This window comes from Drosophila bipectinata, chromosome XL, assembly GCF_030179905.1.
Source record: "Drosophila bipectinata strain 14024-0381.07 chromosome XL, DbipHiC1v2, whole genome shotgun sequence".
Classification (NCBI taxonomy): domain Eukaryota; kingdom Metazoa; phylum Arthropoda; class Insecta; order Diptera; family Drosophilidae; genus Drosophila; species Drosophila bipectinata.
The window spans coordinates 1,754,001-1,781,313 of record NC_091734.1 but is presented as its reverse complement, the minus strand read 5'-3'; the positions used below and the strand labels follow the sequence as shown (position 1 = coordinate 1,781,313).

At 39.9% G+C, this 27,313-nt stretch overlaps 6 protein-coding genes across 6 annotated transcripts in view; 2 read left to right on the top strand and 4 right to left on the bottom strand.

Moving 5' to 3' along the window:
• Window positions 1–6,200, bottom strand: part of Ac13E (Adenylyl cyclase 13E) — a 50,250-nt gene extending 44,050 nt beyond the window's left edge. The window contains exons 1-2 of the mRNA XM_043209808.2: window positions 6,072–6,200; window positions 5,461–5,547 (exon numbers count right to left, since the gene is read on the bottom strand). The gene's annotated coding sequence lies outside the window, so the exon portion shown is untranslated. The remainder of the gene's footprint in view (window positions 1–5,460; window positions 5,548–6,071) is intronic.
• A 12,815-nt stretch (window positions 6,201–19,015) lies between these two features.
• LOC108132513 (probable isoaspartyl peptidase/L-asparaginase CG7860) lies at window positions 19,016–20,231 on the top strand. Its single transcript, XM_017251958.3, has one exon. The coding sequence runs from the start codon at window positions 19,116–19,118 to the stop codon at window positions 20,112–20,114; it is 999 nt and encodes a 332-aa protein (XP_017107447.2). The 5' UTR covers window positions 19,016–19,115; the 3' UTR covers window positions 20,115–20,231.
• Window positions 20,156–21,680, bottom strand: LOC108132514 (SREBP regulating gene protein). Its single transcript, XM_017251959.3, has 2 exons — window positions 21,359–21,680; window positions 20,156–21,287 (listed from the first exon to the last, which is right to left on the bottom strand). The coding sequence occupies exons 1-2, from the start codon at window positions 21,455–21,457 to the stop codon at window positions 20,736–20,738; spliced, it is 651 nt and encodes a 216-aa protein (XP_017107448.1). The 5' UTR covers window positions 21,458–21,680; the 3' UTR covers window positions 20,156–20,735.
• A 107-nt stretch (window positions 21,681–21,787) lies between these two features.
• LOC108132480 (E3 SUMO-protein ligase NSE2-like) lies at window positions 21,788–22,843 on the bottom strand. The gene is made up of 2 exons (XM_017251914.3): window positions 22,691–22,843; window positions 21,788–22,633 (listed from the first exon to the last, which is right to left on the bottom strand). Exons 1-2 carry the CDS (start codon window positions 22,767–22,769, stop codon window positions 22,038–22,040), a joined length of 675 nt encoding a protein of 224 aa, XP_017107403.2. The 5' UTR covers window positions 22,770–22,843; the 3' UTR covers window positions 21,788–22,037.
• A 463-nt stretch (window positions 22,844–23,306) lies between these two features.
• LOC108132508 (dnaJ homolog subfamily C member 25 homolog) lies at window positions 23,307–25,405 on the top strand. The gene has a single exon (XM_017251950.3). The coding sequence runs from the start codon at window positions 23,439–23,441 to the stop codon at window positions 24,429–24,431; it is 993 nt and encodes a 330-aa protein (XP_017107439.2). The 5' UTR covers window positions 23,307–23,438; the 3' UTR covers window positions 24,432–25,405.
• A 51-nt stretch (window positions 25,406–25,456) lies between these two features.
• LOC108132507 (uncharacterized) lies at window positions 25,457–27,304 on the bottom strand. The gene has a single exon (XM_017251949.3). It carries the CDS (start codon window positions 27,188–27,190, stop codon window positions 25,607–25,609), a length of 1,584 nt encoding a protein of 527 aa, XP_017107438.2. The 5' UTR covers window positions 27,191–27,304; the 3' UTR covers window positions 25,457–25,606.
• Window positions 27,305–27,313: the final 9 nt, after the last annotated feature.

The window sequence follows — 27,313 nt, the reverse complement described above, 5'->3', positions numbered from 1 at the left end:
ATCTTTGAATATTATCTTCTTAAAGATAAGATTATAATAAATACAGATACAAAATCTCAAAGGAGGAAAACTTGAAAAGTTCTGAGTTAAAAATTTTTTTTTATCCGAAAAATCGCAAATTTATCGATTTAACTTCTTCTTCATACAATTTATCTAATAAATGTCTATTATTTCTTTGGGAAACTGTAGGTATTCCCCTTAAAAACCTTATTAGTTTAGACAAGGTCGGAGATAATCTAAGAAGGAATACAGGAAAATAATCATGTGGTCATTATCGAAAAAATCGGTCATTATCGAATAAATATTGCTAAGAAAATATGGCAAATATATATTTAATATCATAAATGATCTGAAACTAAGTCATGAAACCACGAATAAGAGCAAAGTTATGGATTCTCTAGAAGATAAGGGGATCTATATTAAAATTACTGATTTTAAAAAGGAGTTTTATTAGAAAACTCGAAAAAATATCGATAAATTGATTTATTTAAATATTTTGATACAGCTGGCTAGAAAAATAATACAAAAATCTTTAAGAGTATTGAAAATCGAAGTCAGATAGATATTGTCTAAGATATAGACATGATTGGGCTAAATTTATAAGGTATATGTTTAATAAAAATCAAATCAAATATTTCAAAATAAAACTTAGCATAAATAATGCTAACAGATCCTTATTTTTTTCTAAATCTTTTCGAAATATTTAAAGCCATTTTTATTGGTGTGTCATATCGGTTGTGTCATATCGGAAACCTTCTGTTTCTGTTGGAAATTTGCGAGCTTCGGTTGCTTTAGTGGCTTTTGTTTGTTACTGTTGCTGTTGCTGTTGCCTTTCTGCTGTTTTGTTGCTTGACGTCCGATGCAATTGCATCATTCTGAACAATTTCCACTTGTCTAGATTGCTTCTAAGAACCCCCATAACCCCCCCTTAGACCAGCAGCACCACCATCCACCCTCCCAGCCCATCCAATTCATGGGCTGTCAAAGCGTCAAGCGTTCTGTTTGGTATTGAAATTCTAGACAAGATTGCGCTTAACTGCACTCTGCTCTAGGGAATGTGCTCGCAAGTACGTTTATTTCCCAGATATATCCGGGGAATGCAATTTTCCAAGGATACGGGGGGAGGGAACCCGAAGCATGCACTGGCCTGGAGGGGAAGGTGGGTGGTATGCAGCATGTGGCATAAAGAAGAGACTCGTGGCCCGTTATCACCGCAGACAAACAAGCTATTTGGCCATAACCCAGTACCCCGGAAAATTCCAGCTTTAACCCATTTTTTTTTTCGACCAACACCCCACTTCCCACTCTCCCCTCTTCACTCTTTTTTTTCTTGTTGTTTTTGCATTCTGGAAGGCCAAGAGCATCTGGCGAAAACAATTTCGATATCGATGAAGGAGCACCACTCGAAAATCGGGGGGATTTTCGCCAAAAAAAGAGGAAAAATAAAAACTCCTCAGCTTTGGTTTAAGCTTCGTGATAGTTTATGGGCGGACTCGGGGGCCGGAAGGGCGTGGCAAGCTTAAACCAAGGGCTGGAATATTTTGCATCCATTAATCAAGGCCTAACTTCAAGCATAAATAGAGTTTTCAACTAAATCGACAGACCACAAAGGCCCAAGCTGAGTTTCTCGACTATATGATACCCGGTACTTGGCCATTATCTTGCTTATATCTTCCAATATCCATCCGATTCTATAACGAAAGACCCCAAAAGATTTGTAGACTAATTCTCCATCATTCTGCATCAAAATATGAATACAAAATATTTTTCAAAATTTTTCCCCATTTTTCTGGGGCTACCCCTAGGAAATGATGGATTTTCGCATATGACCCCTACCCATCCCTATATCTCAGCCAATTCTTATCCGATTCCAAAACCGAATACCCCAAAAGATTTGTAGACTAATTCTCCATCATTCTGCGTCAAAATCTGAGTACAAAATATTTTTCAAAATTTTTTCCAATTTTTCTGGGGCTACCCCTAGGAAATGATGGATTTTCGCATATGACCCCTAGCCATGTCTATATCTCAGCCAATTCTTATCCGATTCTAGAACGGAATACCTCAAACGATTTGTGGACTAATTCTCCATCATTCTGCATCAAAGTCTGAGTACAACATATTTTTCAAAATTTTTTCTAAATTTTCTGGGGCTACCCCTAGGAAATGGCGGATTTTCGCATATGACCCCTACCCATGTCTATATCTCAGCCAATTCTTATCCGATTCTAGAACGGAATACCTTGAAAGATTTGTGGACTGATTCTCCATCATTCTGCATCAAAATATACATACGAAATATTTTTCAAAATTTTTATCGCAAAGTTCTTATCGCACGTTCGGCAACTATTTTGTTGTTTATTTTTTAATTCTATTTATTGTTTATGTTATTTTATCAATTACCGTATTTCGTTGGTTTTTTTTTTGTTTTTAAAAAGTTAATAGTTTTCGAATTCTATGCTTCTAAAAAAACCAACTCCAATTGTGCCGCGACGCGGGCTGTGGAAGCGACCGTTCGGGTCGGCGGTTCAAACAAAAAAAAAACAACATTCAACAGCTGTTCGCAGTCTGACCGACAGGTTCCACTGTTGACGCTCCACCATCCACACATTCCACATTCCAATGTTTAATTCCACTGATTCTCCATCATTCTGCATCAAAATATACCAACAAAATATTTTTCAAAAATTTTTCCAATTTTTCTGGGGCTACCCCTAGGAAATGATGGATTTTCGCATATGACCCCTAGCCATGTCTATATCTCAGCCAATTCTTATCCGATTCTAGAACGGAATACCTCAAACGATTTGTGGACTAATTCTCCATCATTCTGCATCAAAGTCTGAGTACAACATATTTTTCAAAATTTTTTCTACATTTTCTGGGGCTACCCCTAGGAAATGATGGATTTTCGCATATGACCCCTACCCAAGTCTATATCTCAGCCAATTCTTATCCGATTCTAGAACGGAATACCTCAAACGATTTGTGAACTGATTCTCCATCATTCTGCATCAAAATCTGAGTACAAAATATTTTTCAAAATTTTTTCCAATTTTTCTGGGGCTACCCCTAGGAAATGATGGGTTTTTCGCATATGACCCCTACCCATGGCTATATCTCAGCCAATTCTTATCCGATTCTATAACGGAATACCTCAAACGATTTGTGGACTAATTCTCCATCATTCTGCATCAAAATCTGAGTACAAAATATTTTTCAAAATTTTTTCCAATTTTTCTGGGGCTACCCCTAGGATATGATGGATTTTCGCATATGACCCCTTCCCATATCTATATCTCAGCCAATTCTTATCCGATTCTAGAACGGAATACCTTAATCGATTTGTGGACTGATTCTCCATCATTCTGCATCAAAATCTGAGTACGAAATATTTTTCAAAAATTTTTCCAATTTTTCTGGGGCTACCCCTAGGAAATGATGGATTTTCGCATATGACCCCTAGCCATGTCTATATCTCAGCCAATTCTTATCCGATTCTAGAACGGAATACCTCAAACGATTTGTGGACTAATTCTCCATCATTCTGCATCAAAGTCTGAGTACAACATATTTTTCAAAATTTTTTCTAAATTTTCTGGGGCTACCCCTAGGAAATGGCGGATTTTCGCATATGACCCCTACCCATGTCTATATCTCAGCCAATTCTTATCCGATTCTAGAACGGAATACCTTGAAAGATTTGTGGACTGATTCTCCATCATTCTGCATCAAAATATACATACGAAATATTTTTCAAAATTTTTTCCAATTTTTCTGGGGCTACCCCTAGGAAATGATGGATTTTCGCATATGACCCCTACCCAAGTCTATATCTCAGCCAATTCTTATCCGATTCTAGAACGGAATACCTCAAACGATTTGTGGACTAATTCTCCATCATTCTGCATCAAAATCTGAGTACAAAATATTTTTCAAAATTTTTTCCAATTTTTCTGGGGCTACCCCTAGGAAATGATGGGTTTTTCGCATATGACCCCTACCCATGGCTATATCTCAGCCAATTCTTATCCGATTCTATAACGGAATACCTCAAACGATTTGTGGACTAATTCTCCATCATTCTGCATCAAAATCTGAGTACAAAATATTTTTCAAAATTTTTTCCAATTTTTCTGGGGCTACCCCTAGGATATGATGGATTTTCGCATATGACCCCTTCCCATATCTCAGCCAATTCTTATCCGATTCTAGAACGGAATACCCCAAAACAATTGTGGACTAATTCTCCATCACTCTGCATCAAAATCTGAGTACAAAATATTTTTCAAAATTTTTTCCAATTTTTCTGGGGCTACCCCTAGGAAATGATGGATTTTCGCATATGACCCCTTCCCATGTCTATATCTCAGCCAATTCCTATCCGATTCTAGAACGTAATACCCCAAAAGATTTGTGGACTGATTCTCTATCGTTCTGCATCAAAATCTGAACACAAAATATTTTTCAAAATTTTTCCAATTTTTCTGGGGCTACCCCTAGGAAATGATGGATTTTCGCATATGACCCCTTCCCATATCTCAGCCAATTCTTATCCGATTCTAGAACGGAATACCCCAAAACAATTGTGGACTAATTCTCCATCACTCTGCATCAAAATCTGAGTACAAAATATTTTTCAAAATTTTTTCCAATTTTTCTGGGGCTACCCCTAGGAAATGATGGATTTTCGCATATGACCCCTTCCCATGTCTATATCTCAGCCAATTCTTATCCGATTCTAGAACGGAATACCCCAAAAGATTTGTCGACTAATTCACATTCTGCAGCAAAATCTCAACACAAATTATTTTTCAAAATTTTTTCCAATTTTTCTGGGACTACCCCTAAGAAATGATGGATTTTCGCGTATGACCCCTTCCCATGTCTATATCTCAGCCATTTCTTATCCGATTCTAAAACGGAATACCTTAATCGATTCATGGATTCATTCTCTATCGTTCTCTGTCAAAATATCTTTTACTACAGGATTAGAAGACCCTTTGAAAGAGTGTTGAAAAGAGAGCCTTTTCCCTTAGATTTTATCTCCTGTGTAATGTTATCGCTTAACATAATGTTATCTTACATAGTGTTATTTAACATAATATTCAGATAGTACCATTCTCAGAGCTACTGGGATTCTTTAGGGATTTTATGAACTTCTTTGAAAGTTATTGCGTATTCTCTTCTGTTTGCCCTTTTATTCGTGTTTGTTTTGATTCTATTCGTACGCGGTGGCTGAAGATCAAGATCAAGAGCCAAGAAGAAGAGACAGAAGAATCGCTTGCAGTTTCTTGTGTATCCTAAGCTCGTCTTAAAGAATGCAACCGAAAGAGTGAGGAGAAAATAAACAAGAAAACAAAACACAAAACAGAGAGGAGAATGGAGGAGACAATAACAAAAACCGGGCAATGAAATGAACTTGACTCTATTCTAACTGTAAATACTTAATGCACTCACTTGTTTTGTTTTTGTTTGTTGTTCTTGCTATTGCTAGTGTTGTTGTTGTTGTTACTACAGTTGTACTTGATTTTCCACCAGAGCCACCTTCTCGTGTCACAAATGGAAAAATTTTTGAAAATAAAACAGATCACCGAACGAAATATACACGAAAAAAATCAAAAACAAGAGCGGGCCAACTAATTAAAAAGCCAAACAAACTAACACACACACACACAGACACATGCACAGTAAAAAAAAGTGAAAACAAAAACCGTAATTTTGTATAATGTGTTTGAGCCACGTTTTTTGTTTCTCTTTTTTTTTATAAGCTCTCTTTTGTTGTTGTTGCACGAATGGCAAAAAAAAACAGAAACCGAAAATAGCAAAAAACAAAATAAGAGAAGAATAAGATTTTAAGCCAGACACACACACACACACTAGTACACACGCTCGCGGCCGCGACCACTTTGTTTTTGTTGTTGTTGTTGATGCACTACTAGTGGCTACTTTTTGTTGTTTTTTTTTATTCAAAATTGTTGTTGTTCTTTAAGTTCTTATCGCACGTTCGGCAACTATTTTGTTGTTTATTTTTTAATTCTATTTATTGTTTATGTTATTTTATTAATTACCGTATTTCGTTGGTTTTTTTTTGTTTTTAAAAAGTTAATAGTTTTCGAATTCTATGCTTCTAAAAAAACCAACTCCAATTGTGCCGCGACGCGGGCTGTGGAAGCGACCGTTCGGGTCGGCGGTTCAAACAAAAAAAAAACAACATTCAACAGCTGTTCGCAGTCTGACCGACAGGTTCCACTGTTGACGCTCCACCATCCACACATTCCACATTCCAATGTTTAATTCCACTGAGCAACGAACTCGAACTTGGTTTGAGTGTGGAATTTTGGTTTGACGAGCGACAGTGTTGAGCAATTTCGCGCGGAAATTCCATATTTTGACGTTTTCCAAAAAAAAGCTGGAAAAACGCAAGCGACTTTTCTGAATATTAAGAATAAACTGAAACTTTTTAAAAAGAGAATTTTGGTTCCTAAATTTTATGTTTATTTTAACGATTTTAAAACCCTTTTTAATTCATAATTATTTTTAGAACAAAGTTATTCAAATTTTTATGAATAAATTATTCCACATTTTTTTAAGGGTATGTTTACTAAAAATTAGGAATTAGGAAATTATTAAGAAATCGTTTAAAAATATATAAATGCTGCATGCAACTGTTTGATGCAACCAGCTGTATGACTCCGTCCTATCAAACATACCCAATTTCGGGAAATTCCAAGACTAATTCTTTAAAAACACGCAATTTTTCAATGAAAAATAAGCAAAAACTTCTAAAAAGTTTAGTTTCTATTAAGAAGAATTGTTAAATTAGAATTTACAAGCCTTAAAAATTTTAAAATGCTCCTTAAGGCTTGAAAATGAGTCGTTAATTAGCCTTTTTAATTAACAACAGCTGCCAAAAATGTCATTTCATTTCAAAATCTGGCTGAAAACTTTGTTGACGGCAACCCGATCCAATTAATATTTTTTTTCTTCTGAACATTTGTAACTTGATTTCCGTTTTTCCTCGCCAAAAAAAAAAACAAAAAATAAAAATTCAGAACGAACCGAAACTCATTAGCGGGTCAAGCCCATGACCTCCGACGTTGATTGGGATTATGGTTATAATCCAATTTGGGATTTGGATAAGAGTCCGGGCAATGCTAATCAACTGCCAATTAGTTGACCACTTTCAGTAACCAAGCCCAAAAATATGCAACGAATAATTAACTCAATATTCTCATCAAAGCCCAGGGCCTAGAAGTATGCTACTAAAATATTACTAATATATGTATTTTAGGTTCTATTTCAAAATTACTTTTAAAATATGTATGAATATATTTTTAAAGTAATTAATACTTTTATTTTTAAGTTCAAACTTTTTAAATTTTTTATTTATATATTTTTTGTTAGTGTAGTTCTAGGCCAAGTTAATGGTCTCCCTTGTTTGATCCTGCGATGTCCATCCATCAGCGTTTTCCTTGAGATTCGCGTTGTATCTTGTAAATCACCGAGCCTGTCAAATTAAGGACTTCCCAGCCACGCCCACATCCTTGCCCTCTGCCTCGCCTCCTTTAGGCCAAATGCATATTGTTGGCCCATAATTCCTGGAAACTTTCGTATTCTGTCAATTAGAAGAAGTCAACAATTACGGGTATCCTGCTACTCCTTGGACTATTTCTTGTCAAATGGTAAACTCATTTCCCAGTAAATTAAAAGAAATTGTTACTGGGCCACAGTGGCTGCGGCCGTTGCATGTGCCATGTGGCATGTGGCAGGATGCGGCCAGCAAAATGGCGGAAAATCGGGTCAAATCGAAGGGCATTACAGCCACAAGACTTTAAATTCCTTTCTCTCCTCCTTCGTTTTTTATCTACCTATCGGTTTCCACCTATGGTTATCACCTTCTGCTTTCAGGTATCTCAGGTTTACACTGAGAAAAATTGGAATCTTGGTAGGTTTGAACTAATCAACTTTGTAAAGTAAAAAAATCTAAGAAAAAATCGTTGAAAAAATATCTCAACACTTTTTTCAAGTTTTTCAAGTTTTAGAATTTCTCTCAGTGCATCACCATACCACGTTTCACACTCGAGCATAAATAATTCAAGAAACAAAAGGCAGCCTGCCTGAAATAAGAGCTGCAGAAAAGGACACCCAGTAGAACCAGAACACCAGGAGCAACCAGGACGACATCGCACCAACCATGTCCTTGGCCAGTGGTTTATACCTTCTGGCTGGGAAGGCATCGGACAAATGACAAATGCATTGGACTTAATTACTGCCTGGCAATCTCTGCCAGTGCCCCATCACAGGACACGGGACACAGGACACTGGCTGCCTCCACGTGGCCAGAGCAACAGGTTTTGGCATCTGGACGGAGAGTGGGCGCAGTGGGCCACGTGTTGCATCCACCAGGGGGGGGCAGCAGCAACGGCTAGTGACTAATTGCAGCTTGTTAACAGCGGGCCTACAAAAGGACGACACAAAAAGGACGAATGCAACGGGTCCAGCGATGCGAGTAATTACGGAAATTTGAGAACTTCAAACTGCAAGTGGAAGTTGCAAGTTGCAAGTTGCAAGTAGCAACGGTGGCAGGCACGGTGGCAGTTCAGGGCTAGAAGCAAAAAGCAAAAAGCCTGGCATGTCCTTGCTGAATGGCATTCGATTTCTAGAGATTTGTTATCCGACAGGTACTCCAAAAAAAGGGGTTTTTTATAAAATTAAATACATTTCTTATTTTTCATAATAAAATAATGTTGTAAACCTTTTTTATAAGCTAAAGGGATTATAAATTTTTAAAAAATTTTTTTCTAAACTAATTTGTTTATTTTTCTCAGTGTAGTGTTAGGGTTAAAGTGATTGGCAGGCAAAACAGAAGGTATACGTAGACTGCAGTGGCGAAACTTAAAACCGAGAGTCTCGATTAAAGGCCTTCAACTTAAATTCAAGTATTTACATTTCAAGTTAATCAAAAAGCATTATTAAATTTTTAGAATATTATTTAAACTATAAATCATTATAAAGTTTATTAAAGGTTATCCAAAGACTATAGAAAATATAAAAAACCAAGGGTCTTTCAGCCATTTCTTGGCAACTATGTACTTGGTCTGAGGAAATAATAAAATCAAAAGAAATATTTAAAAATAAATCCTATTTCAATTTAATTTTTATAGTTTTAAGTTTAAAAAAAATACATCATCTTTTAGCCATTAAAAAATATATCTATATCTTGAAACTAAAAGTGCTTTATGGGCCAACCTGTTGACTTTGACTTTGGCTCGTGCGGTAATTGTGTTTACTCGTTTGGCTCCGCCTGCGTTGCCACTGCCACTGCCACCGCCCACAATGCCACACTCCACTGACCACGCCTACTCCACTTTATGCCGCATACCACCCACTAGCACCCAACCAACACATCCAACCACCCTCTACACCCATCTACTGACATGCATATTTTGTGGCAGTGACTTTTGCAGTCGCAGCTGGAGCTACTGGTAAACAAAATGTATTCTAATTACGAGCCAGGAGGAGTCCTCGGTGTCCTTGGCCCGCTCGCTGAGCCATCAGGCCACCACTTTGCACCACTCTGCACCACTCGGCACTAGTGTGCATCACTCGCCATCAATTGGCATCATGCAGCTTATTTATTTACGACGCACTTTTGTGCCACTCCAGTTCAGTTGCATGTGTCCTGTCCAGGGTCCTTTTTTTTTACCCCAGCTCCCTCTCCCTAAAGGGTTCTATTTTTAAGCTTTAATTTCGATTTTGTTTCAATTTATATCTTTGCTTAAGATTTTATATTAAATAAGTATAATGCCTCTTTATTAATTTTGTTATTTTTTTCACCAACGTTGTTGAAACTTAATTTTTATGTTGTTGAACATCTTTTTAATAAAACTTACATGGTATTTCTCTAAGAATAATATTTATAAATTTCCCATAATAATATATTTAATTATTTAACCCCCATTAAACCAAAATAACCCACAAGAAAGAAAATGTACAAAAATTCTCATCAATTTTTGCACCTGTCTTTGACATTGCCGATTTTCCGGCTTTGAAACCAAAATGTTCGTCCTGCTGCCTTGGTTTTCCTTTAGAGCCAACCTCTTTATGTCCTTTGCACATTACTTTGCTTTAATGCAGTTCCCAAAAAAAAAAACACAGAAAAAAAACAAAAATCGTCGATTATCGGGGAAAAGAAGGGCTTTTTTTTGGCAAAAAAGTGGTATAACCCAAGGGTATGTAAGGGTTTTTATTTCTTATATATTTTTTTAGCTAAAGGTGCTTGTGGAGTGCATGTTGGATTTTTTACGACAGCCTGGGGTGTGTGTGAGTGTGTGTCATAAAAAAAAAATAAATATGAGATGCGGATGCGGATGCAGGCTGCCTTGGTTTATTTTAAGGGCGATTTTGTTTGACAATTTCTTGCTGATGATTTTGTTTTTTTTTTTATTTATTTATTTTGATGTGTTATTTGAGGGAGTCGTGAATTTGCTCAATAAAAATTCAACTTTCTTGCCACTTAAACACGCATACACTCATTTTTTGTTTGGCCAACGCGGCGTATACGCAATGCCTAGATTGCCGCACACGCTGAAAAGTATGCTATAAATTTCAAAAATTTCACCAACACCCCACCACACACATACACGCATTGTAATTATGGGCCACGCCCAGTGTGGCAGCTACCGCCTCTGCTACTGCCTGCAACGAAAACAAAAATTGGCACATAATCGAGTGGGCGGTGTAGGCGTGGCTGGTATCGTTTTGATCAAAAATGAGTTAAATTCCACTTTTCAGGCAATAGCTGGATATGCAAATATGCGCTGTATTCTCTAGGGTGGGGGGGTGTGTGGTGTGTGTGGAGAAATGTGACCGCATTTTGGGTCCCAACTCTCAGGGGGGAGGACATTAAAATCAATAGAGAATAGAGTTATTAAAGGGATTATTCAACAGATTGTTATTCAAAAAATATATTAAATATTTATTATACCTCATTATGGCCCTCATAACTTAATAGAATCAATGTCAATTAAATATTTAATAAAAGGTGAAACAATACATTGTTTGTTAATAATATCTATTTATTAAAAGTGACACTTAATTAATTTACAAAAGCCCTTTTATGAAAACAAAACAAAAATCAAGCAGAGATTTCAAATAATTGCATTGTTTGCCAAAAAAAAAACAGAAAAATCTCTTCAGTTTCTGAACAAAAGCCAAGGCCAAAAGACAAAGGACAAAGGCCAGGACTAAGGCATTAGGGTCAAGGCTATATAGATCCATGAATCCCCCCTCCCATAGCCCCACCACAAAAATTTTCTATATAAAAGTGCGTAACAGAACGCAAAATGCTTCTTAATTTCCTGCCAATGATTTTTTTTTTTCGGGGGGGACAGGACCTACATATACAGGTCCTGTTATAATGTTGGCCACCTGATGGCCTGGCAATTATCCTGTCCCATTTTTTGGGGGCCATTTTTCTGGGTTGTAGGTTGGCCAAAAAAGAAAGAAAAAAGGCCCCCGAAAAACGAAGAAAAACAATTAACATTCCCCCTTCATTAGCATGAAAAATTAAGCTACAAGAGGTTCTAAAAAAATTTACAAAAATATATACATTTAATTAAATAAATATTGGACTATATATTAAAATAAAAAGGTATGTTTTCTATTTAATTCTTATGTTTTAAACCATATAATTATATAATAGTTGATTTATTTATGATTAAATATTTCAATAATAAGTTTAAATCATTTTAAATAGATTTTAGGTCTTAACAAATGCTTAATCCAAGAATACAAGTTCTGTTAAGTTTTCTAAATATTTTTTTTCCAGTGTAGAGCCAGAAAAAAAATACCCAAAATAAAAGGAAAACGGAAGTCGGCACAGGAATTCAAGTGGCACTTGGAGGTCCCTCAATGACAATTCCATTGAATAGGTCCGGGCACGTACTTACATACCATGTACTACTGCTACCTGGTTCAACCTGTACAGGTGGTTAATGGAAAAGGAAATAGAGGGGGGAAAAAAATACTCATAGAACTCTGTGGGGTTAAAGCCATCAAAAGCACCGAAATGCGTGCGTGGCCGCAAACGGTGGCTTAACATTTATTATGGACACTAACAATCCTCTCAAAAAAGGACAAAAAAATATACATATATACAAAAAAATAAAATAGAAAAAACACCCTCTTACCTATTTTATTCATTCAGTTGTCCTTTTTTTTGTCACATCACCTGTTCAAACATTTTAGCCATGATTGAGGATTTTATTGTTCGCATGTAAATTACGATAGGATGGCTTAAAGAAGTACTTTGTATTCGTTTAAAACTAAATAGTAAAAAATAAATCAAACAGACACTAAGAGAAATTAGTATTAGGTATTTAAAAATATATAAAATTAATTTAAATAATCTTAAGAAATTTTAATTAAAAGCTCTTTCATGACAATGAGTAGGTTTCCAATTCTTAAGCTAGTCTGGTCTTTAAATAAAAAAGACTTTTCTCTTCTTTAAAAAGGAGTTGTAAGGGGTATAGCTATGAGTGGATAGAGAGTAGGGAGAGGGGGATTAAGAATTGGTCTGGGAAACAAATTAATTCCAAAATCCAATCGGAACGCAGCTCACGCACATAAAAAAGCGCACACAAACAAAACAAATCGAAACAAAGCGAACTTGGGTAAACATAAAAAAAAGGCGCTTTAAGCGGGAATGGATCTGGGAAATTTTTTTTCTTTGATAGGAGGGGGCTGGGGGATAGAGTATACAACAATAAAAAAAAAAAACAGGGTGAAAGATGCAAGTTCAAGGTCAGGCCAGGCCAGAGAAAGGAGAGATATAAGAGACTTGTTAGATATCTCTTAAGATTTCTGTTATTTTCATTAATAAAAAAATAATATATTTGGGAAATTTATTTATAAAATTATTTTATACATCAAGATTTAATTTTGGATTATTTTTTTTTAACAGAAATCAAATTTTTATGAAGCTAGAACAAGATAAGCTGCTAAAACTAGAATTAGCGAGTTTCAGACTAAAACTTAGTATTTTTCTCTTATTTAAATATTTCTAAAAAATTATAATAAATAATAAAACATTTTTTAGCTTAAAAATAAATATTCACCTGTTCCCCATAGACAGGATACCCTCTCCTGTCGAATGTAAAAAATGAAACCGCGATAATGAAACACAAACTCTCGACTCAAAAGCCCAAAACTGAAACTGACAATCAAGTGAAATGTGCCACGATGCCCCCCCCCCCCCAAAAAAAAACGAGGGGGGAGAGGGGGCGTGTGTGTGCTGTTGTCTAAGGGGCGTGGCATATCTACAGAGACACCGAAAGCCGCAACAAATTGCTGAAGTGGAGGACGACGGGCTAATAAATATGTATGTATATGAACGTGTGTGAGACTGTGTGTGTGTGAGTGTATGTGTGTGTGTGTTGCAGTCAAAACAGACAGGACAATTGAGGGACAGGACACGGGCATTCGAGGAAGAAAGGATCCAAGGACGAGGTGGACAAGGACGAGAGCAATCAAATTTCCACCAAGGCAACATAACACATAAAAAGCCAAGTGTTTGATGTCCTTTGTCCATTGTTGGTCCTGTTCGGCCTGTCCTTTTTTTTTCTCGGTTTGTTTTGTTTTGTCTCACCAAGGTGGAGAGACAAGCATAACGAGTCCTGTCCCAAAGTTTTCCCAAAAAAAAAGTCTAGAAAGAAAAAAAATTTACGTTTATGCGGTTTGAATATGTGATCTGAGGAATATTAGGTTCTTAAATGATGGAGAAATTAAATTCAAAAAAAAAATCTTAAGAAAATAATTATTAAAAATTAATAGAAATTTAAAGAGAAAAGTGGATCACTTTTAAAGATAGTTCTAGAGAATTCTAGAGTTCAAAAACCTTAGAAAGAAGCTTAGAAAACTATGTTTTTTTAAAAATAAATTGTTATTATTTTGAATCTTTCTAACTTTTATTTAATTCTCCTTAATTTCCCTATAAATACTAGTTTTTAAAAATCAAAAACCTGATATCTTGGAAGGCATAAACCCTTTCTGAGTTACCCATGGGTCATAGTTAAACTGGACACGTATGCCGAGAGCCTGAAGTGAAACCATTCTGCGTCGCAAAATACTTTATCACCCACCTCCCCCCGCCCAGTGCAGACGCCCCTGCCACCAGCTCTTGCCACGTGCCCCTACCACCTGCCACGGCCCACCGTAAAGCCCCCAGACGAGTGTTGTGCCACCATCAACTTTTGTTTACCCCCCCTTTCGAATCTGGACGCCCCTGGGCTTGGAGAGTCCGCACTGCTGCTTGTCATTTGCTGCTTCATATTTCTTCATTCCCATAATGAACACCAAAACAGAAGGCATAAACAACAAAAAAGTATAATCAAAAAAACATGCTGCAATAAAAAATACAAAAAATAAAAAAAAAGAATCATAAAAACAACAACGTGGCGAGTAACAAGTAAATTAATCGCAATGGAAAAAGTTATTCTTTACCCCCTTGTTGGGGAGATGAGAACTGGGAATACAAGGATACAGGAGTTGTTTTTCCAAATAAATCCATAAATAATTTCAGTTGCCAGTTTTATTATTAAATAGAGAGATACAGAGATTATACATCATAATAGATATAGATAGAAATAACTTATTATTATTTATAGTAAATTAAATATATGTATATGCTTGTTCCTTCTTGAAAAATATTTCTAAACTTTAAGAAGGATTTTCTTAAGACTCAGAATTTAAAATACTTTTTAAAAAATATTCCTAAAAACTAGTCTAATGTATAAAAACAAGCCAAAGAAATATCCATGTATTTTAAATCTGTCTTTATATTTTAATATTGCTTTTTAAGAACCATCTCTACCGACCCTCATTATCAAATAAAATTAATAAAAAGATGGCTTTTCAAGTAAAACAACTTCCTTAACCAAGTCGAATGTAATTAAACTTGAACTTTTGGCTTCAACCGCCAAGGTTGAATCCCCAACAAGGGCCCAAAGGAAACTGGCTTTAATCATTGACTGCCAACGGAAATCTCTTGGCCCAAAACCATATTAACCAAAACTCCCCAGCCAAAGTACATTAAAATTGAATTAGTTAGGCGTGCAGAATAGGCGCCAAGGACCTTACAACAGGAAGCCAGTTAGCCATATGTACTATGTAACATATAAAGGATACAGGATATACAGGATACAAGATGAAGGATAACACTGAGCTGGGAAAATAGACAAGTCACAGCCGGCTCGTAAATTCCATCTGTTGTTGCCCCCAAAAGCAAGGACAAAAGTTCATTACTCCTAGTGGGTTCTTTATTAAGATGAACCTTAAGTTTTTTTTTTATTTTATATTATAAAAAATATATTTTAATATTATATAGATATTTTATATATTTTTAATTTTAAGCTGTCTCAATATTTTTCATATAAAAATCCTTTATTCTTTAAAATATTACTCATACGCAGTGTTGTCTTTTTTCATTGAATACTTTTATATTTATTTTAAAAATATATAGACCTTTTATTAAATAATATTTAGTTACAAATATTTAATAAAAATAGTTATAGTCTCTATATATAGTATTAAAGTTAAGCTTTCCAAGGTCCATCCCTTTATTAATTGCAATCTGCTACATTTTGGCCAAAATTGAATCGCTTAACTGGCTAAATTCAGAACAATCGATGAAAGTTGGCCAAAAAATACAAGATATATATATATATACTCTAGTTATATATTTACTTTAGTCAAATTGCAGTTAGTCGGTTGCCAATGGCTAGGAAATTAAATTATAGCACGCAATTTGGCTCAAACAAACAGGCAGGGCTAAAACTTGACGGCCAAGACTGGATGAGGGAAGTCGATAAATTCAATTATCTGCCAGAGATATATATACATAAGAAATATAATATATATATATATATATTTGTGGGTATTGCCTGAGGTTTAGTCTAAATTAATTTTCAAGTGGCCAGAAAACGGTCGAACAAAGCCAAAAGGACGAAAGACAAAACCAGCGCCAGCGAAAATCAAAGACAAGTCGAATGATTTCGAGTGCCAAGTTCCAAGGATGTGGGCTATCCTGAGGAAAAGTCCAGTGGGAAAAGCCCCAAAGGAAAAACTCACAGGATAATGCCAGTGGAAGGAGAAAGCGTAGCTGACAATTTAATTTGTGAACCGGGGCCGTTCTAAGTGAAATGCGTCAGAAAAGGACTCCCGGGTGCCGGGCCATTGTCCTGGGCCAGGATCTGGAAAAGGAGAGTGTCCGAGTGTAACAGATATGGGGGATTTGGCTTGGCGGACCATTTGCCAATCCTGGCAATTCAAGGACCTCCATTTCAGGCCAAAAGGGTATCAAATCGCTCTCAACAAGCCCCGAAAAGTAGGCAAGCAAAACGAGGAGTTTAATTGGAGGACACTTGAAGAAAAATCTAGAATCTAAGATAAATATTATTATTAATATTATAATTATTATATTTTTCTTTTATTTAATTCTATTAAATCTAGAAGATATTTTATTATTTCCTTAATTAATTTTTATAATTCTTGAATTTCTTTCAGTGCATCAATAGACAACAACAAAAGTTTAATTGGAAATTGACTTCAAAACCCAAGGCCCGAGTACCGTTAGGTGTTTAAAGTCAAGAGCCATCACTCGGAAAGAAAGAAAGCTTGTTGCCCCGTCTCCCATTTTCCCGGAGAGACAGCAAATTATCCGGTTTCGTGCTGACGGGTAAACTGAACCGGAAAAAAAGTACGTAAGGACCGAAGGACTACAAGGTGGCAATACTGGCAAAGGATGCGACCGACCAGTAATGGACCCCATTGAGTGGCATCCGTAAGCCGCAACAAAAGCGGACTGCCGCTCTGTCATCATTGTCGCACCTGTTTGTGTTTGTGTTTGGCTTTGGCCAGCTCCTGGTGTCCTGTGAGTCCTTGGAATCGACAGGTGGCTCTTCAGGTGCAACCTTGCAACATGATGGAGTATCATATCACCCAGTCTGACTTGAGAATAAGGTCGTAAAGTCTTTAATAATATTTATTAATTAATCTCATTATCCTTAAAATAAGTCGTACACCTGTTTGTGGCACAAGCCCCCTTTAATAAATCATAACAAGCCCCTTCACCCCATTTGTTATGTGCATTTCACACCCAATTAGATTGATAAGGCCAAAAGGTACGTGAACTATTAACCCATGACCCTTGTGATTCCATCTCACGCCATTTAATCCCGTAACCCTTAACCCGTTCTCCCAATTTTCTCTCTTCTTCTATCCAGTTCAACGCGATAATGATGGCCGATGATTATGATGATGTGCTTGCGGCGGTGGGGTGCGGGGCAGGGCAGGTCATGTGAGGACGCAAAAAGGACGACTCCCTCTATCCATAACCTCAAAATCAGTCGCTCTGGTACCGTTAACAACTTTTGACGTTTTGATTTATAAATTCTCCAAAAGCCAGCCAAAAAAAAAATGTCTAACGGTTTTACACAGTAAAAAATATTACAAAACATGATTATTATTATAAAATATTAAATTATTTCAAATATGAATAAATAAACACATTTTTTATAATAATAATTTTTGTATATACAAGCATTTCGATATGCATTTCTCTCAGTGCACGGTTACTAGTGCTGTGCTTTTTTGCTTCTTCTTCCTTGGCTCTCATTTTTCTCAAAGTGAAATTTACGTTTGATCCCCAAGTGAGAGGAAGACAGGGAATCGCAAGGGAAGCTGGGGAAAAGGAAGAACAAGAAAACAGAAAGAAAGCAAAGGAAAAGGAAGGCCAGGGCAGGGAGGAGACTTGAGAAATGGAGAGTGGGGAAGACTGCCAAAATTGCTCCTTGAGACCCACGCGGAGACTGGGAGAACAACAAAGAGTAGGAGTGCGAAACAAAGACAGCTAGATGTGGAGTCGGAGGAAGAGAAAGAGTTCAAGCAACGCCTCTCACGGTTCGATGCCATAAAATGTTATTATACTCTCGAGTGTGTGTGCGTGTGTGGGCATGCACTTGCAATTATGCAGGAGTGTGGGTGTGTCTATGTGGAGGGGGGCTGCCCACCTGGGGACTGCCCACCTTATGCTCTATATTCCAACATACAATTAGAGGTAATTCTGTTAAAACTAATTACTTACTTGAATTAAAAGCTTATATTTTATAGTTTCTACTTAAATTTCTTCTTAAATTTGTATTATATTTTATATCCTGTGAAATAACGGTTCATTGTCCACTCAATCAAACCACAATTTACAGTATTTTGATTAAATATTTCGCTTTAATTGCTCCATCATTGCAGGCATAGTGGCGGAGGGAGTAGGGGCGGAGGTAGACATGCCCCCCGGTGGCGACACGAACTGGTGGCGACCATTGAACTTTGGCTTGCCACAAAAAAACGATAATGACTACGAACTATATGGCTATAATTATGACAACGATTAATGACCGAAAGATATAACCTTATCCTGTTATTGATTAAATATAAAAAGTCCTTGATTAAAAAATAACTGCATTTTCAGTGTAAAGAAGACTCTTCAACTTGAAGAGCATCAACGGGTTAAGCCTGTTATGGAGTGGGTTAAGAGTGGAATGCAAGTATATATGTACATACTTTATGTTTAATTATGCATGTTTTCCCTGATTAACATTCCCCGATCCTCTAGGTATCAGCACTGGAATATAAAACCATAAACCATAAAAGGTTGATGACTCTTATCGCGGGATAAGAGAGAAACCTCAGACAACAACAACAATATTTTAAAACTGCATTCGGTTAAGTTCAGTAAAGCCGACTAATCAATACCCTTTGTGTAAGAAAACTTTTTTGAAGGAAAATCCCATTTAAAATAATCAAAAAGCTAAACAAACCCCCCCTTTTTGATAAAATATTAATATATCGACTTACAAAGTGATTATACCCATAGTCATAGGGTATTATCGTGCAACAAAGAACTTCATACATATATACATACTTATATATATATACATAGCCCTCACTGCTCCAGCGAAACAAAAGCTATCGACACTCCAGCTGCTCTACAACATCTTTGGAGTCTGATTTTTTGAAACCCAGCAGGCCCAGCCTTACAGATCTCGACAGCTCGGAAGATGCCACGTCCCATGCTCCTAATCCATGGCGGTGCAGGTGATATATCCGATTCCCGGATTGCCGGCAAATTCCAGGGCATCAAGCAGGCCCTGCGCTGCGCCTGGCGGCTCTTGAATCCGGAGAACGGCAGCACTGGATGCGCTCTGGACGCCGTGGAGGCAGCGGTCCGTAGCATGGAGCTGGACGAGAACTTCAATGCCGGATATGGATCGTGTCTGAACACCAAAGGGGAGGTCGAGATGGAGGCCAGTCTGATGGAGGGCAAGGATCTGCGTGCCGGATGCATAACACTGCTGCGGGATGTGATGCATCCAATCACGGTGTCCAGGCGGCTGATAGAGAAGAAGAGGCACACGTTCCTTGGCGGCGAAGCGGCCCTAGAGCTGGCCCTGGCCACGGGCAGTGAGAAGCTGCCGCCAAACGCTCTGGTCACCGAGGGAGCCCGCTTCACGCTCCAGGAATTCCAAGAGCAGGTCGCCCAGGGCAAGGATCCGTTCTTTGCGCGCACAGAACTGGCCGAGGAGAAGCCCCTGAACAGTGGCCCCAAAACGGATCCCAGTGGCGAGACTGTCGGGGCCGTCGCCATCAATTCCGAGGGCCATATCGTGGTGGGGACGTCAACGGGCGGCATTACCGGCAAGTGGCCGGGACGAATCGGAGATACACCCATTCTGGGCAGTGGCACCTATGCGGATAACATGCGGGGCGGCGTCTCTACGACTGGACACGGCGAGACGATAATGCGCTACAACCTGGCCCAACGCATCCTGGCCGCCATGGACTGCAAAGGCCTGTCCCCGCAGGCTGCCGCCGATCAGGAGTGTCGCGAGATGACCCGCCGGCTGGGCGGCACTGGAGGTGCCATCGTTGTGGCTCCCAGCGGTGACATCGGCATTAGCTTCACATCGCGACGCATGGCATGGGGCTATGTCAAGAACGATACCATTTTCTATGGGATCGAGGGTCAAGTAGTCCACCAGGAGCCCTTCACCGAATAGATCCTAGCCTCCGATCCTCTAGGGGGGTGTTCCATTTGAAATTCTAGTAATATAACCACGTTCTTGCAGATTTATTTACATTTTCGACCCAAGAATAAATATTTCTTATAAACATTACGTTTCGGCTGCTTGGTGAGCTCTGAAATATTTACAATATATTCCTATTCATATTCAACAACAATAAATTAAGTTAATATATTAAATATAGTATAAAAAACAGAGAGCTAAAGCATTTGTTCGGTTCTAGAAAAAAAAAACTGTCTACTAGCTATTTACAAAAATCGAGGAGAACTACCTTTTTCGTCATTATCTTTTGGACATGGGGTTCTTATAAGCTATATTTTTGTTCCACCCATTCTAGAGTCATATTGCATGGCAATTTACAATATTACAGAGCTATTGAAACAGGAGGACTCTGCCGACGAGCATTAGAACATAATCTGGCTATAAAAAAAGATACCTAGAGCTTGTTATGGCTAACAATAGTTTAGAGAGTGTTGAATATTGCACTTTCTGTAAAAAGCATGACAGTGTACACCCTGACTTGTCGATATCTTAAAACTAGTGCAGTGATAGTGGATCTGCTCAGTGAAATCTCAGAAAGTAATCTCCACAGGGAGATCAGCTGCCGGCGGCGGCTACCTTCGGGGCCACGTTCTTCTGCGACTCGTGGGCCTCCGTCAGTCCATAACAGTGTTTGGCCGCTGGATCGCGGTACTGGTTCTCATGCTGCACAGAGTGTGAGTTCGTTCGGCATTTCACGAGGCACAGTTCAAAGTGATCGGCGACCTTTGTGAAGATGTATTTGGGCGTGTTGGCTGAGCGAAGTACCTGTTCCAGCAGCGGCTGCTTTCCGGGATGCAGGCAACAGGAGACGCAGTATTCGTAAATACCGCAACAGTGGGTGGTGACATTGCAGGAAAGGCAGCTATAGTAACCGATGCCGGGTAGTTCTGGATTGCAGCAACCGCTTGGCAGTAGCTCCTCGCGTCGGCACACGAATCCCCTCTCGTCGGCCAGCAGCTGGCGGCCTTGGACAGAGTTGCGGCACCGCGCCTCGGGGTCGGCACGAGTTCGATTGAGCTGCTCCTCTGGCGGTAGAAGTTGTTGCGTCCACAACAAAGGACGCGTGCGGACCACGTACTCGTCCTGGTGCAGTGCTCCGAAGCCGCCCTATTAAAAATTATGGTTACAAAAGATAAGAAAAAGTATCCCGGGCTCTGCCAGTCCTGGCCGTTACTTACGCCAGCCACTATAAATAGTTCGATTGCTAACAACAGCAAGATGCATGCCCCACATATGATTGCCAGCGCGGAACGCCACCGGCGCCTAAAAAGCCACATTCTGGCCGCCAGGAGCTAGCGCTCCATCACAGGCCCATCGTAGGATATAGGAAAACTGCCATGTTGGTTACCGTAGAGTCCAGCATTGATACTTGCAGCTTTCCCGGCCGATTTAGCAACGGCTTTGCCCCAGGTTTACGCCAAATAATCTCTTAAACGATTAAAATTAGTAGTTTTCCTTCTTTTGTTTTGCTGCAGGTTTTAGTGGTGACAATTCAAGTGGTTCAATTATCGACTTATCGAAATAGTGATGGCCTTTTATTTTCCCGCATTTTTGTTCAAGCTTCAAGCTTATAGATTTTAATGATTATGATTAAAAGAAAGTCCATATATGATAAACATAATTTTATTTAAACAAAAAACATTTTGTAATTTCAATATTACATTAAGAAGTAAATATAATGAGATGCAAAAAATATAAACTTAAAATATGTGTGTATGTACCTCCTCCTGGGAGTTTACAAGTATTGTCTTGTACACGTTTCGTAATTTAAATATAATTCTAAGAAAAAAATAAAAAAAAAAAAAAATTCAAAAAAATATGCTGTTTTGTTGGCCTTTACAAAACTAGCATTCTCCGTCACTCACTATCCTCTTCATCAACTTCCACTAACTCAATCATTTCATCATCCATTTCCAACTCGCGGAGCACCTTCTGACGAAAATCCTCATCCTTGATCAGAATGTCCGGGTGCAAAAAGCTCTTGTTTGTGCAACCCTCAATCGGGCAGCGGGTGCTAACGCTATCACCAAGGATTCTCATGACAGATTCGCGCTGGTAGACATGACCACATTTCTTATTGCGGACGGGATTAAGCATCACCTCCATCGTCCACGGGTCGAATATGGAGTATACAAATTCGGCGTAGTTTTTGCCATCCCCATTCGTTGGCGGGATATAGAGTTTGGCCGCCTCCTCGATGGCTTTCTTCACTTGCTTGAACTCTGCCAGTTCCTTTACATTTGTCTTTTGTTTCAACAATGCAGCTTTGCGCTTTTCAAAGTCGATCTTGAATCCTTTAAAGGAGGTGCAGTTCTTATAACACTCCTCCAAGCACTTACTCACTTCCCGGTGCTGGATCTTCATCTCGATTAAGGCTTCTGCGTATTCCACACGCTTTTGCATGCTACTTCTATGCATTTCTTCGATCTTAACCCTGTAATCTATGGGGGTTCCTAGGAAATGAATATTCTGGGAATTAATAAAAAGTAAAGAGCAGATTAGCAGCTTACCATCGAGCAGCTCCCTAAAGCATTTTGTGGTATCCGTTAATGAAGCAATAAATTTATCTACTAGGCTATAAAAATCCATAGCAAAAAAAAAATTTAGACTTATTTGTCGCCAAAAGTTCAAACCAAAATGCTCGTTAAGCGGGAAAAACCAGGGATGGGTAAGTTGCGATAGATTTTGTTTTCAAAACTATCGCTGTGGATGGCATTAATGGGTGACGAAACACATGCCTCAGCGTGCGCGGGAAGACACTATTGGCGATGAATTAAAAATTTTCTTTATTTCAGTGTAATTTAAGGGATAAATTAAAATAAATTTTATTTGTTGGATATTTTTTACTTACATTCTGAAGTTTCGAATTTCATGTTTAATGATTATTGAAATAATTTTTGTAAACTCAAGGTGTTATATATTTTTTATCTGATTATAATTGTTTATAAAAGATTATTTTTTTTTAAATATATTTATTTAAATATTTAACTCTTAACTTACAATATAATTGTTAATAATGACATAAAATAAAAACATTATATGTCTCTTTATCCGATATTTATGTGTGTTTTGCGATATATAGTTCTTATTCTAATAATATCGATAAGCTGACATTCTGATATATTATCAACAACCCTATTAACGAGCGGCCAACTCCGCAGCCGGACAGACGGACTTCCAGCGCCAACGCGACCGCCACCAGTTGCACAAGGTTCAGCTCAGAGTGTTTCCCCAACCCCTGATCCCCCACAGAGAAAGATGCAGAAGCTGCTGCTGGTGCTCCTCCTGCTGCCCGGCGTGGCGCTGGGACTACTGGAGGGTCTTTACTGCGGCAAGGAGAACTGCTACGATGTCCTGGGCGTCACCCGTGAGTCCTCCAAGTCGGAGATCGGCAAGTCCTACCGACAGCTGGCCAGGAAGTACCATCCCGATTTACATCGCGGCGCTGAGGCAAAGGCGGCCGCCGAGGTCCAGTTCAAGTTGGTGGCCACTGCCTACGAGATCCTGCGCGATGAGGAGTCGCGAACAGATTACGACTACATGTTGGACAACCCGGATGCCTACTATGCCCACTACTACCGCTACTACAGGCGCCGCGTGGCTCCCAAGGTGGATGTGCGCGTGGTGATCGTGGTGGTGTTGACCATTGTCTCCGTTATCCAATACTACTCCGGCTGGCAGCGGTACGACTCGGCCATTAAATACTTCGCCACGGTGCCCAAGTACCGCAACCAGGCTCTGGACATTGCCCGGGACGAGATTCAGGAGCGCATCCAGAAGAAGGGCAAGAACAAGATGTCAAAGACTGATCAGCGGGAGGAGCTGGAGCGCATTGTACGGCGGGTGATCGCCGAGAAGATGGACGTGAAGGGTGGCTACGCCAAGCCAACGCTGTGGGACGTGCTCTGGGTGCAGTTGCTCATCTGCCCGTATACCCTGCTGTCGTTTATAGCGTGGCATGCCCAGTGGTTCTGGCGGTATACGCTGATGAAGCAGCCGTATGGTCGGGAGCAGAAGCTCTATCTGATCCGCCGCCACTTGGGCATGGGACAGCACCAGTTTGAGGCACAGGAGGAGAAACAGCTGGAGGAGTACCTCCACCTGGAGCTGTGGAAGCGTGAGAACTTTACCGCCTGGAAGGCCGAGCAGGATGAGGAGATGAAGAAGAAGTTGGCCGAGAATCCGCGTTACAAGGCCTATCGTCGCTACATGAAGAACCACGGCCCCGGCCGCATCACCTTTGAGGATTAGAATGTTTCTGTTTCCATGTGGCTGTTATAAACATATATTCCTCGCTCCTCCTCGCCTCCCCCCGAAAACATTTCTCCTCCGACACCCGTCATCCGACTCCCGACCATCCGACCCGAAGAAGCGTTGACCCCGCCGTAGTTCCGTCGCTCCAAGCTCCAGTTCTCCGGAAAAACCGGTTCAAGAACGTGGCCACAGCATCATCATCGTCTCGTCAGCATTGAATAGCCGGTGGCCGGTACAGTGGTTGCCGGCTACGACGACCAAAACCTAGAACAATTGCCCCGTTCCATTAAGAGAGATCGTTCGAGAAACATGATACTTGACTAACCCCGAGCATCCAATAAACTAGTTAGAATTTAGAAGAAGAAGAAGAAGCGGCTGTCTTACTGGGTGTTCACTGTGCCCGCCGTTTGCACAGTTGGTCCGCACTAGCCGAAATATGAATTTTTTTGGATTTCGTGGCAGAAAAACTAAGAACCCAACCGAACCGATCGCTTTAGGCCATCTTTCGTTGCCTTTTGTTGACACAGATTGTCCCAATAAGAGTTGATGTATGTATTTTTTTGGAGACTTTTCGGAATGTTGATAGTTAAACGGGTTATTATTAAATAATTGTCTGCCAAACAAAATAATGTAAATTCTCTTTTTTTAAAAAATAATATAAAAAATTAAAAAAATGTTAATCTGCATGTGTCTCAACTAGGTTGTAAATGTTTCTCTAAGAATTTCTAGATTTTTAAAAACAATAATATTTAATTTTCAAAGTTAAAACAAATAAAAATAATGTCTAATTGAATTTCAGAAATTCTTTAAAAAATAAATCTAGAAAATGTACTACTCTTCCGATTTTAAGAGATGCTCTATGTTTTATACAATATATATATTTATATTTTAAAATTTAAATAGTTAATGACTAATCACTAATTACAAGAGTGTATTTACAAATTAAAAACTAATTGAAACAAAAAGAAAAACCCTTTCGAAATTAATTTAAAAAAAAAACTAAAAAGTCAACACATAAATAATTACTTATTGGATACGTTCTCAGTTTATTTTTTTTGTACAGATACAGTAGAGACTTAGAACTATCTTACTATCTGCTGCGACTAACTAGGTCTAGGGATTTGGGTGGGTTCTGGGCTAATACTCATGCTAGTATGCTAGTTAGTGTAGTGCTAATCGATCAGATACTTGGCATCGTCGACAAACTCCCCGCCATCCAGTAGATCACCCACACCCTGATACCCGTCCACGTCAACGAAATCCCCGCCAGGATACGACGACCGGTGGTGTTCCAGCACTGCTTGGCCATTCGGATCGCTTGCATCGCAGTTCTCTGCATCCTCCTCGCGCGAGTCGTCCTGGTCCTTGAACATAAAGTCATTGGTGACGATACACTCCTCCAGGACCTTGCTCTCATCCCCCAAAACGACCGAGTCCAGGATAAACGTCTCCTTGCGCACATTGTTGGTATTTCCCAGGGCATTGGTCTTGGTGCCCGACCCAGCTTCTTCCAGCGTCAGGCCGCCGTGCTGCGCCATGTGGGCGGCCAGATAGCTCTTCTTGGTGAATCCCTTGACGCAGTGCGGGCACTGGAACTGCTTCTTGCCGGTGTGCGTGCGCCGGTGGACGGAGAGGACGTGGGCGTAGGCGAATCCCTTCTGGCACACCTCGCACACGTACGGACGCTCCCCGGTGTGGATGCGTTCGTGCTTCTTGCTGCTGCCAAAGTCGGAAAAGCTGCGGTCACAGAAGCGGCAGCTGTACGGCTTCTGGCCGGTGTGGACACGCATGTGCCGGCGCAGCTCCACGTTCGAAATGAACGCCTTCTGGCACACCTCGCACGGATATGGACGATCGTTATTATGACGCCGCATATGGGCATTCAAGGCGTGCTGGTACTTGTACGTGTTCCCGCACACATCACATATCTTTGGAGAGCGCTCGGTATGCCGGCGTTTTGTGGAGGGAACGGGCGGAACGGTTGCAGAGGATTCGGGCTGGCAATCATTATACTTGGCGGGAGTACCGCGACGATAGGGTCGCTTCCTCGGTGGACTCGAAGTCGGTTGGGCAGGCGGCTGTGGCAATGTCGGACTACCCACCAAGCTCTCCAGCTGCGTCTCGATCTCGTAAAGGTGTTCCGGAGTGTGATCCTCCTCCCAAGGCGGCATAGCCAGCAATTTGTCTTCATCTTCTTCGGAGCACGTTTTATCCCTGGATTCTTGTTTGACTAAATCGGAGGAGTCGAGGGACGCGTTAAGGGACAAAACTAGAGTTCCAGAGGCATCCGGCAGTAGGCTGATGTCTCCGCTTTCGTCCTGAAAGGTGTATGGCGGCCCGTCTTCCACCGACTGTATTACTTCCGTCAGGGTGGTGGCGCCACTGGAAGAGCCCGGCTCCAGGTCCAGTTCGACGCGCTCAATTTTCAGCGTCCGGGGCAGCCGCACATCGTGCTGTTCGAGGTTCATTTTAAGCTGCTGCTCCTGACGCAGCACCTCCACAGCTGCGCACTTCTCCCGGAAGCGATATGTCACCGTCAGTTCCATGTGGCATTGCCGGCAGATCTTGTCCGGCCAGGTTGTCAAGTTATCTCCTAGCTGGAGGCTTGTGCAGCTCCGAATCTTGTCCACGATTCGCAGATGCGGTGGCTCAGGGTCGCGCCCATAGATGGAACAGGTCTCCACGGGCTCGTCCCTGAGGCAGACCAGGCAGGCGGTGCCCAGGTCGACCAACCGCTGCTCCAGCTTTCCGGACATTCCTCTCAACGGAATTTATATCTGGCGCTGAAGCTTTAGCAGGTCTAAAGCCAATTTTCACAAAAACACAAATTTCTGTTCGTTGGGTCGCGCTAGGGATGGGAAAATATTCCGATTTCGTGG

What these genes read in the sequence shown, in the direction of transcription:
- LOC108132513 (XM_017251958.3), top strand. Translation starts at nt 19,116, where the DNA reads ATGCCACGTCCCATGCTCCTAATCCATGGCGGTGCAGGTGATATATCC.
- LOC108132514 (XM_017251959.3), bottom strand. Translation starts at nt 21,457, where the DNA reads ATGTGGCTTTTTAGGCGCCGGTGGCGTTCCGCGCTGGCAATCATATGT. An exon ending in AACTATTTATAGTGGCTGGC is followed by an intron (nt 21,288 to 21,358) that starts GTAAGTAACGGC and finishes AATTTTTAATAG; the next exon opens with GGCGGCTTCGGAGCACTGCA.
- LOC108132480 (XM_017251914.3), bottom strand. Translation starts at nt 22,769, where the DNA reads ATGGATTTTTATAGCCTAGTAGATAAATTTATTGCTTCATTAACGGAT. An exon ending in CTTTAGGGAGCTGCTCGATG is followed by an intron (nt 22,634 to 22,690) that starts GTAAGCTGCTAA and finishes TTCATTTCCTAG; the next exon opens with GAACCCCCATAGATTACAGG.
- LOC108132508 (XM_017251950.3), top strand. Translation starts at nt 23,439, where the DNA reads ATGCAGAAGCTGCTGCTGGTGCTCCTCCTGCTGCCCGGCGTGGCGCTG.
- LOC108132507 (XM_017251949.3), bottom strand. Translation starts at nt 27,190, where the DNA reads ATGTCCGGAAAGCTGGAGCAGCGGTTGGTCGACCTGGGCACCGCCTGC.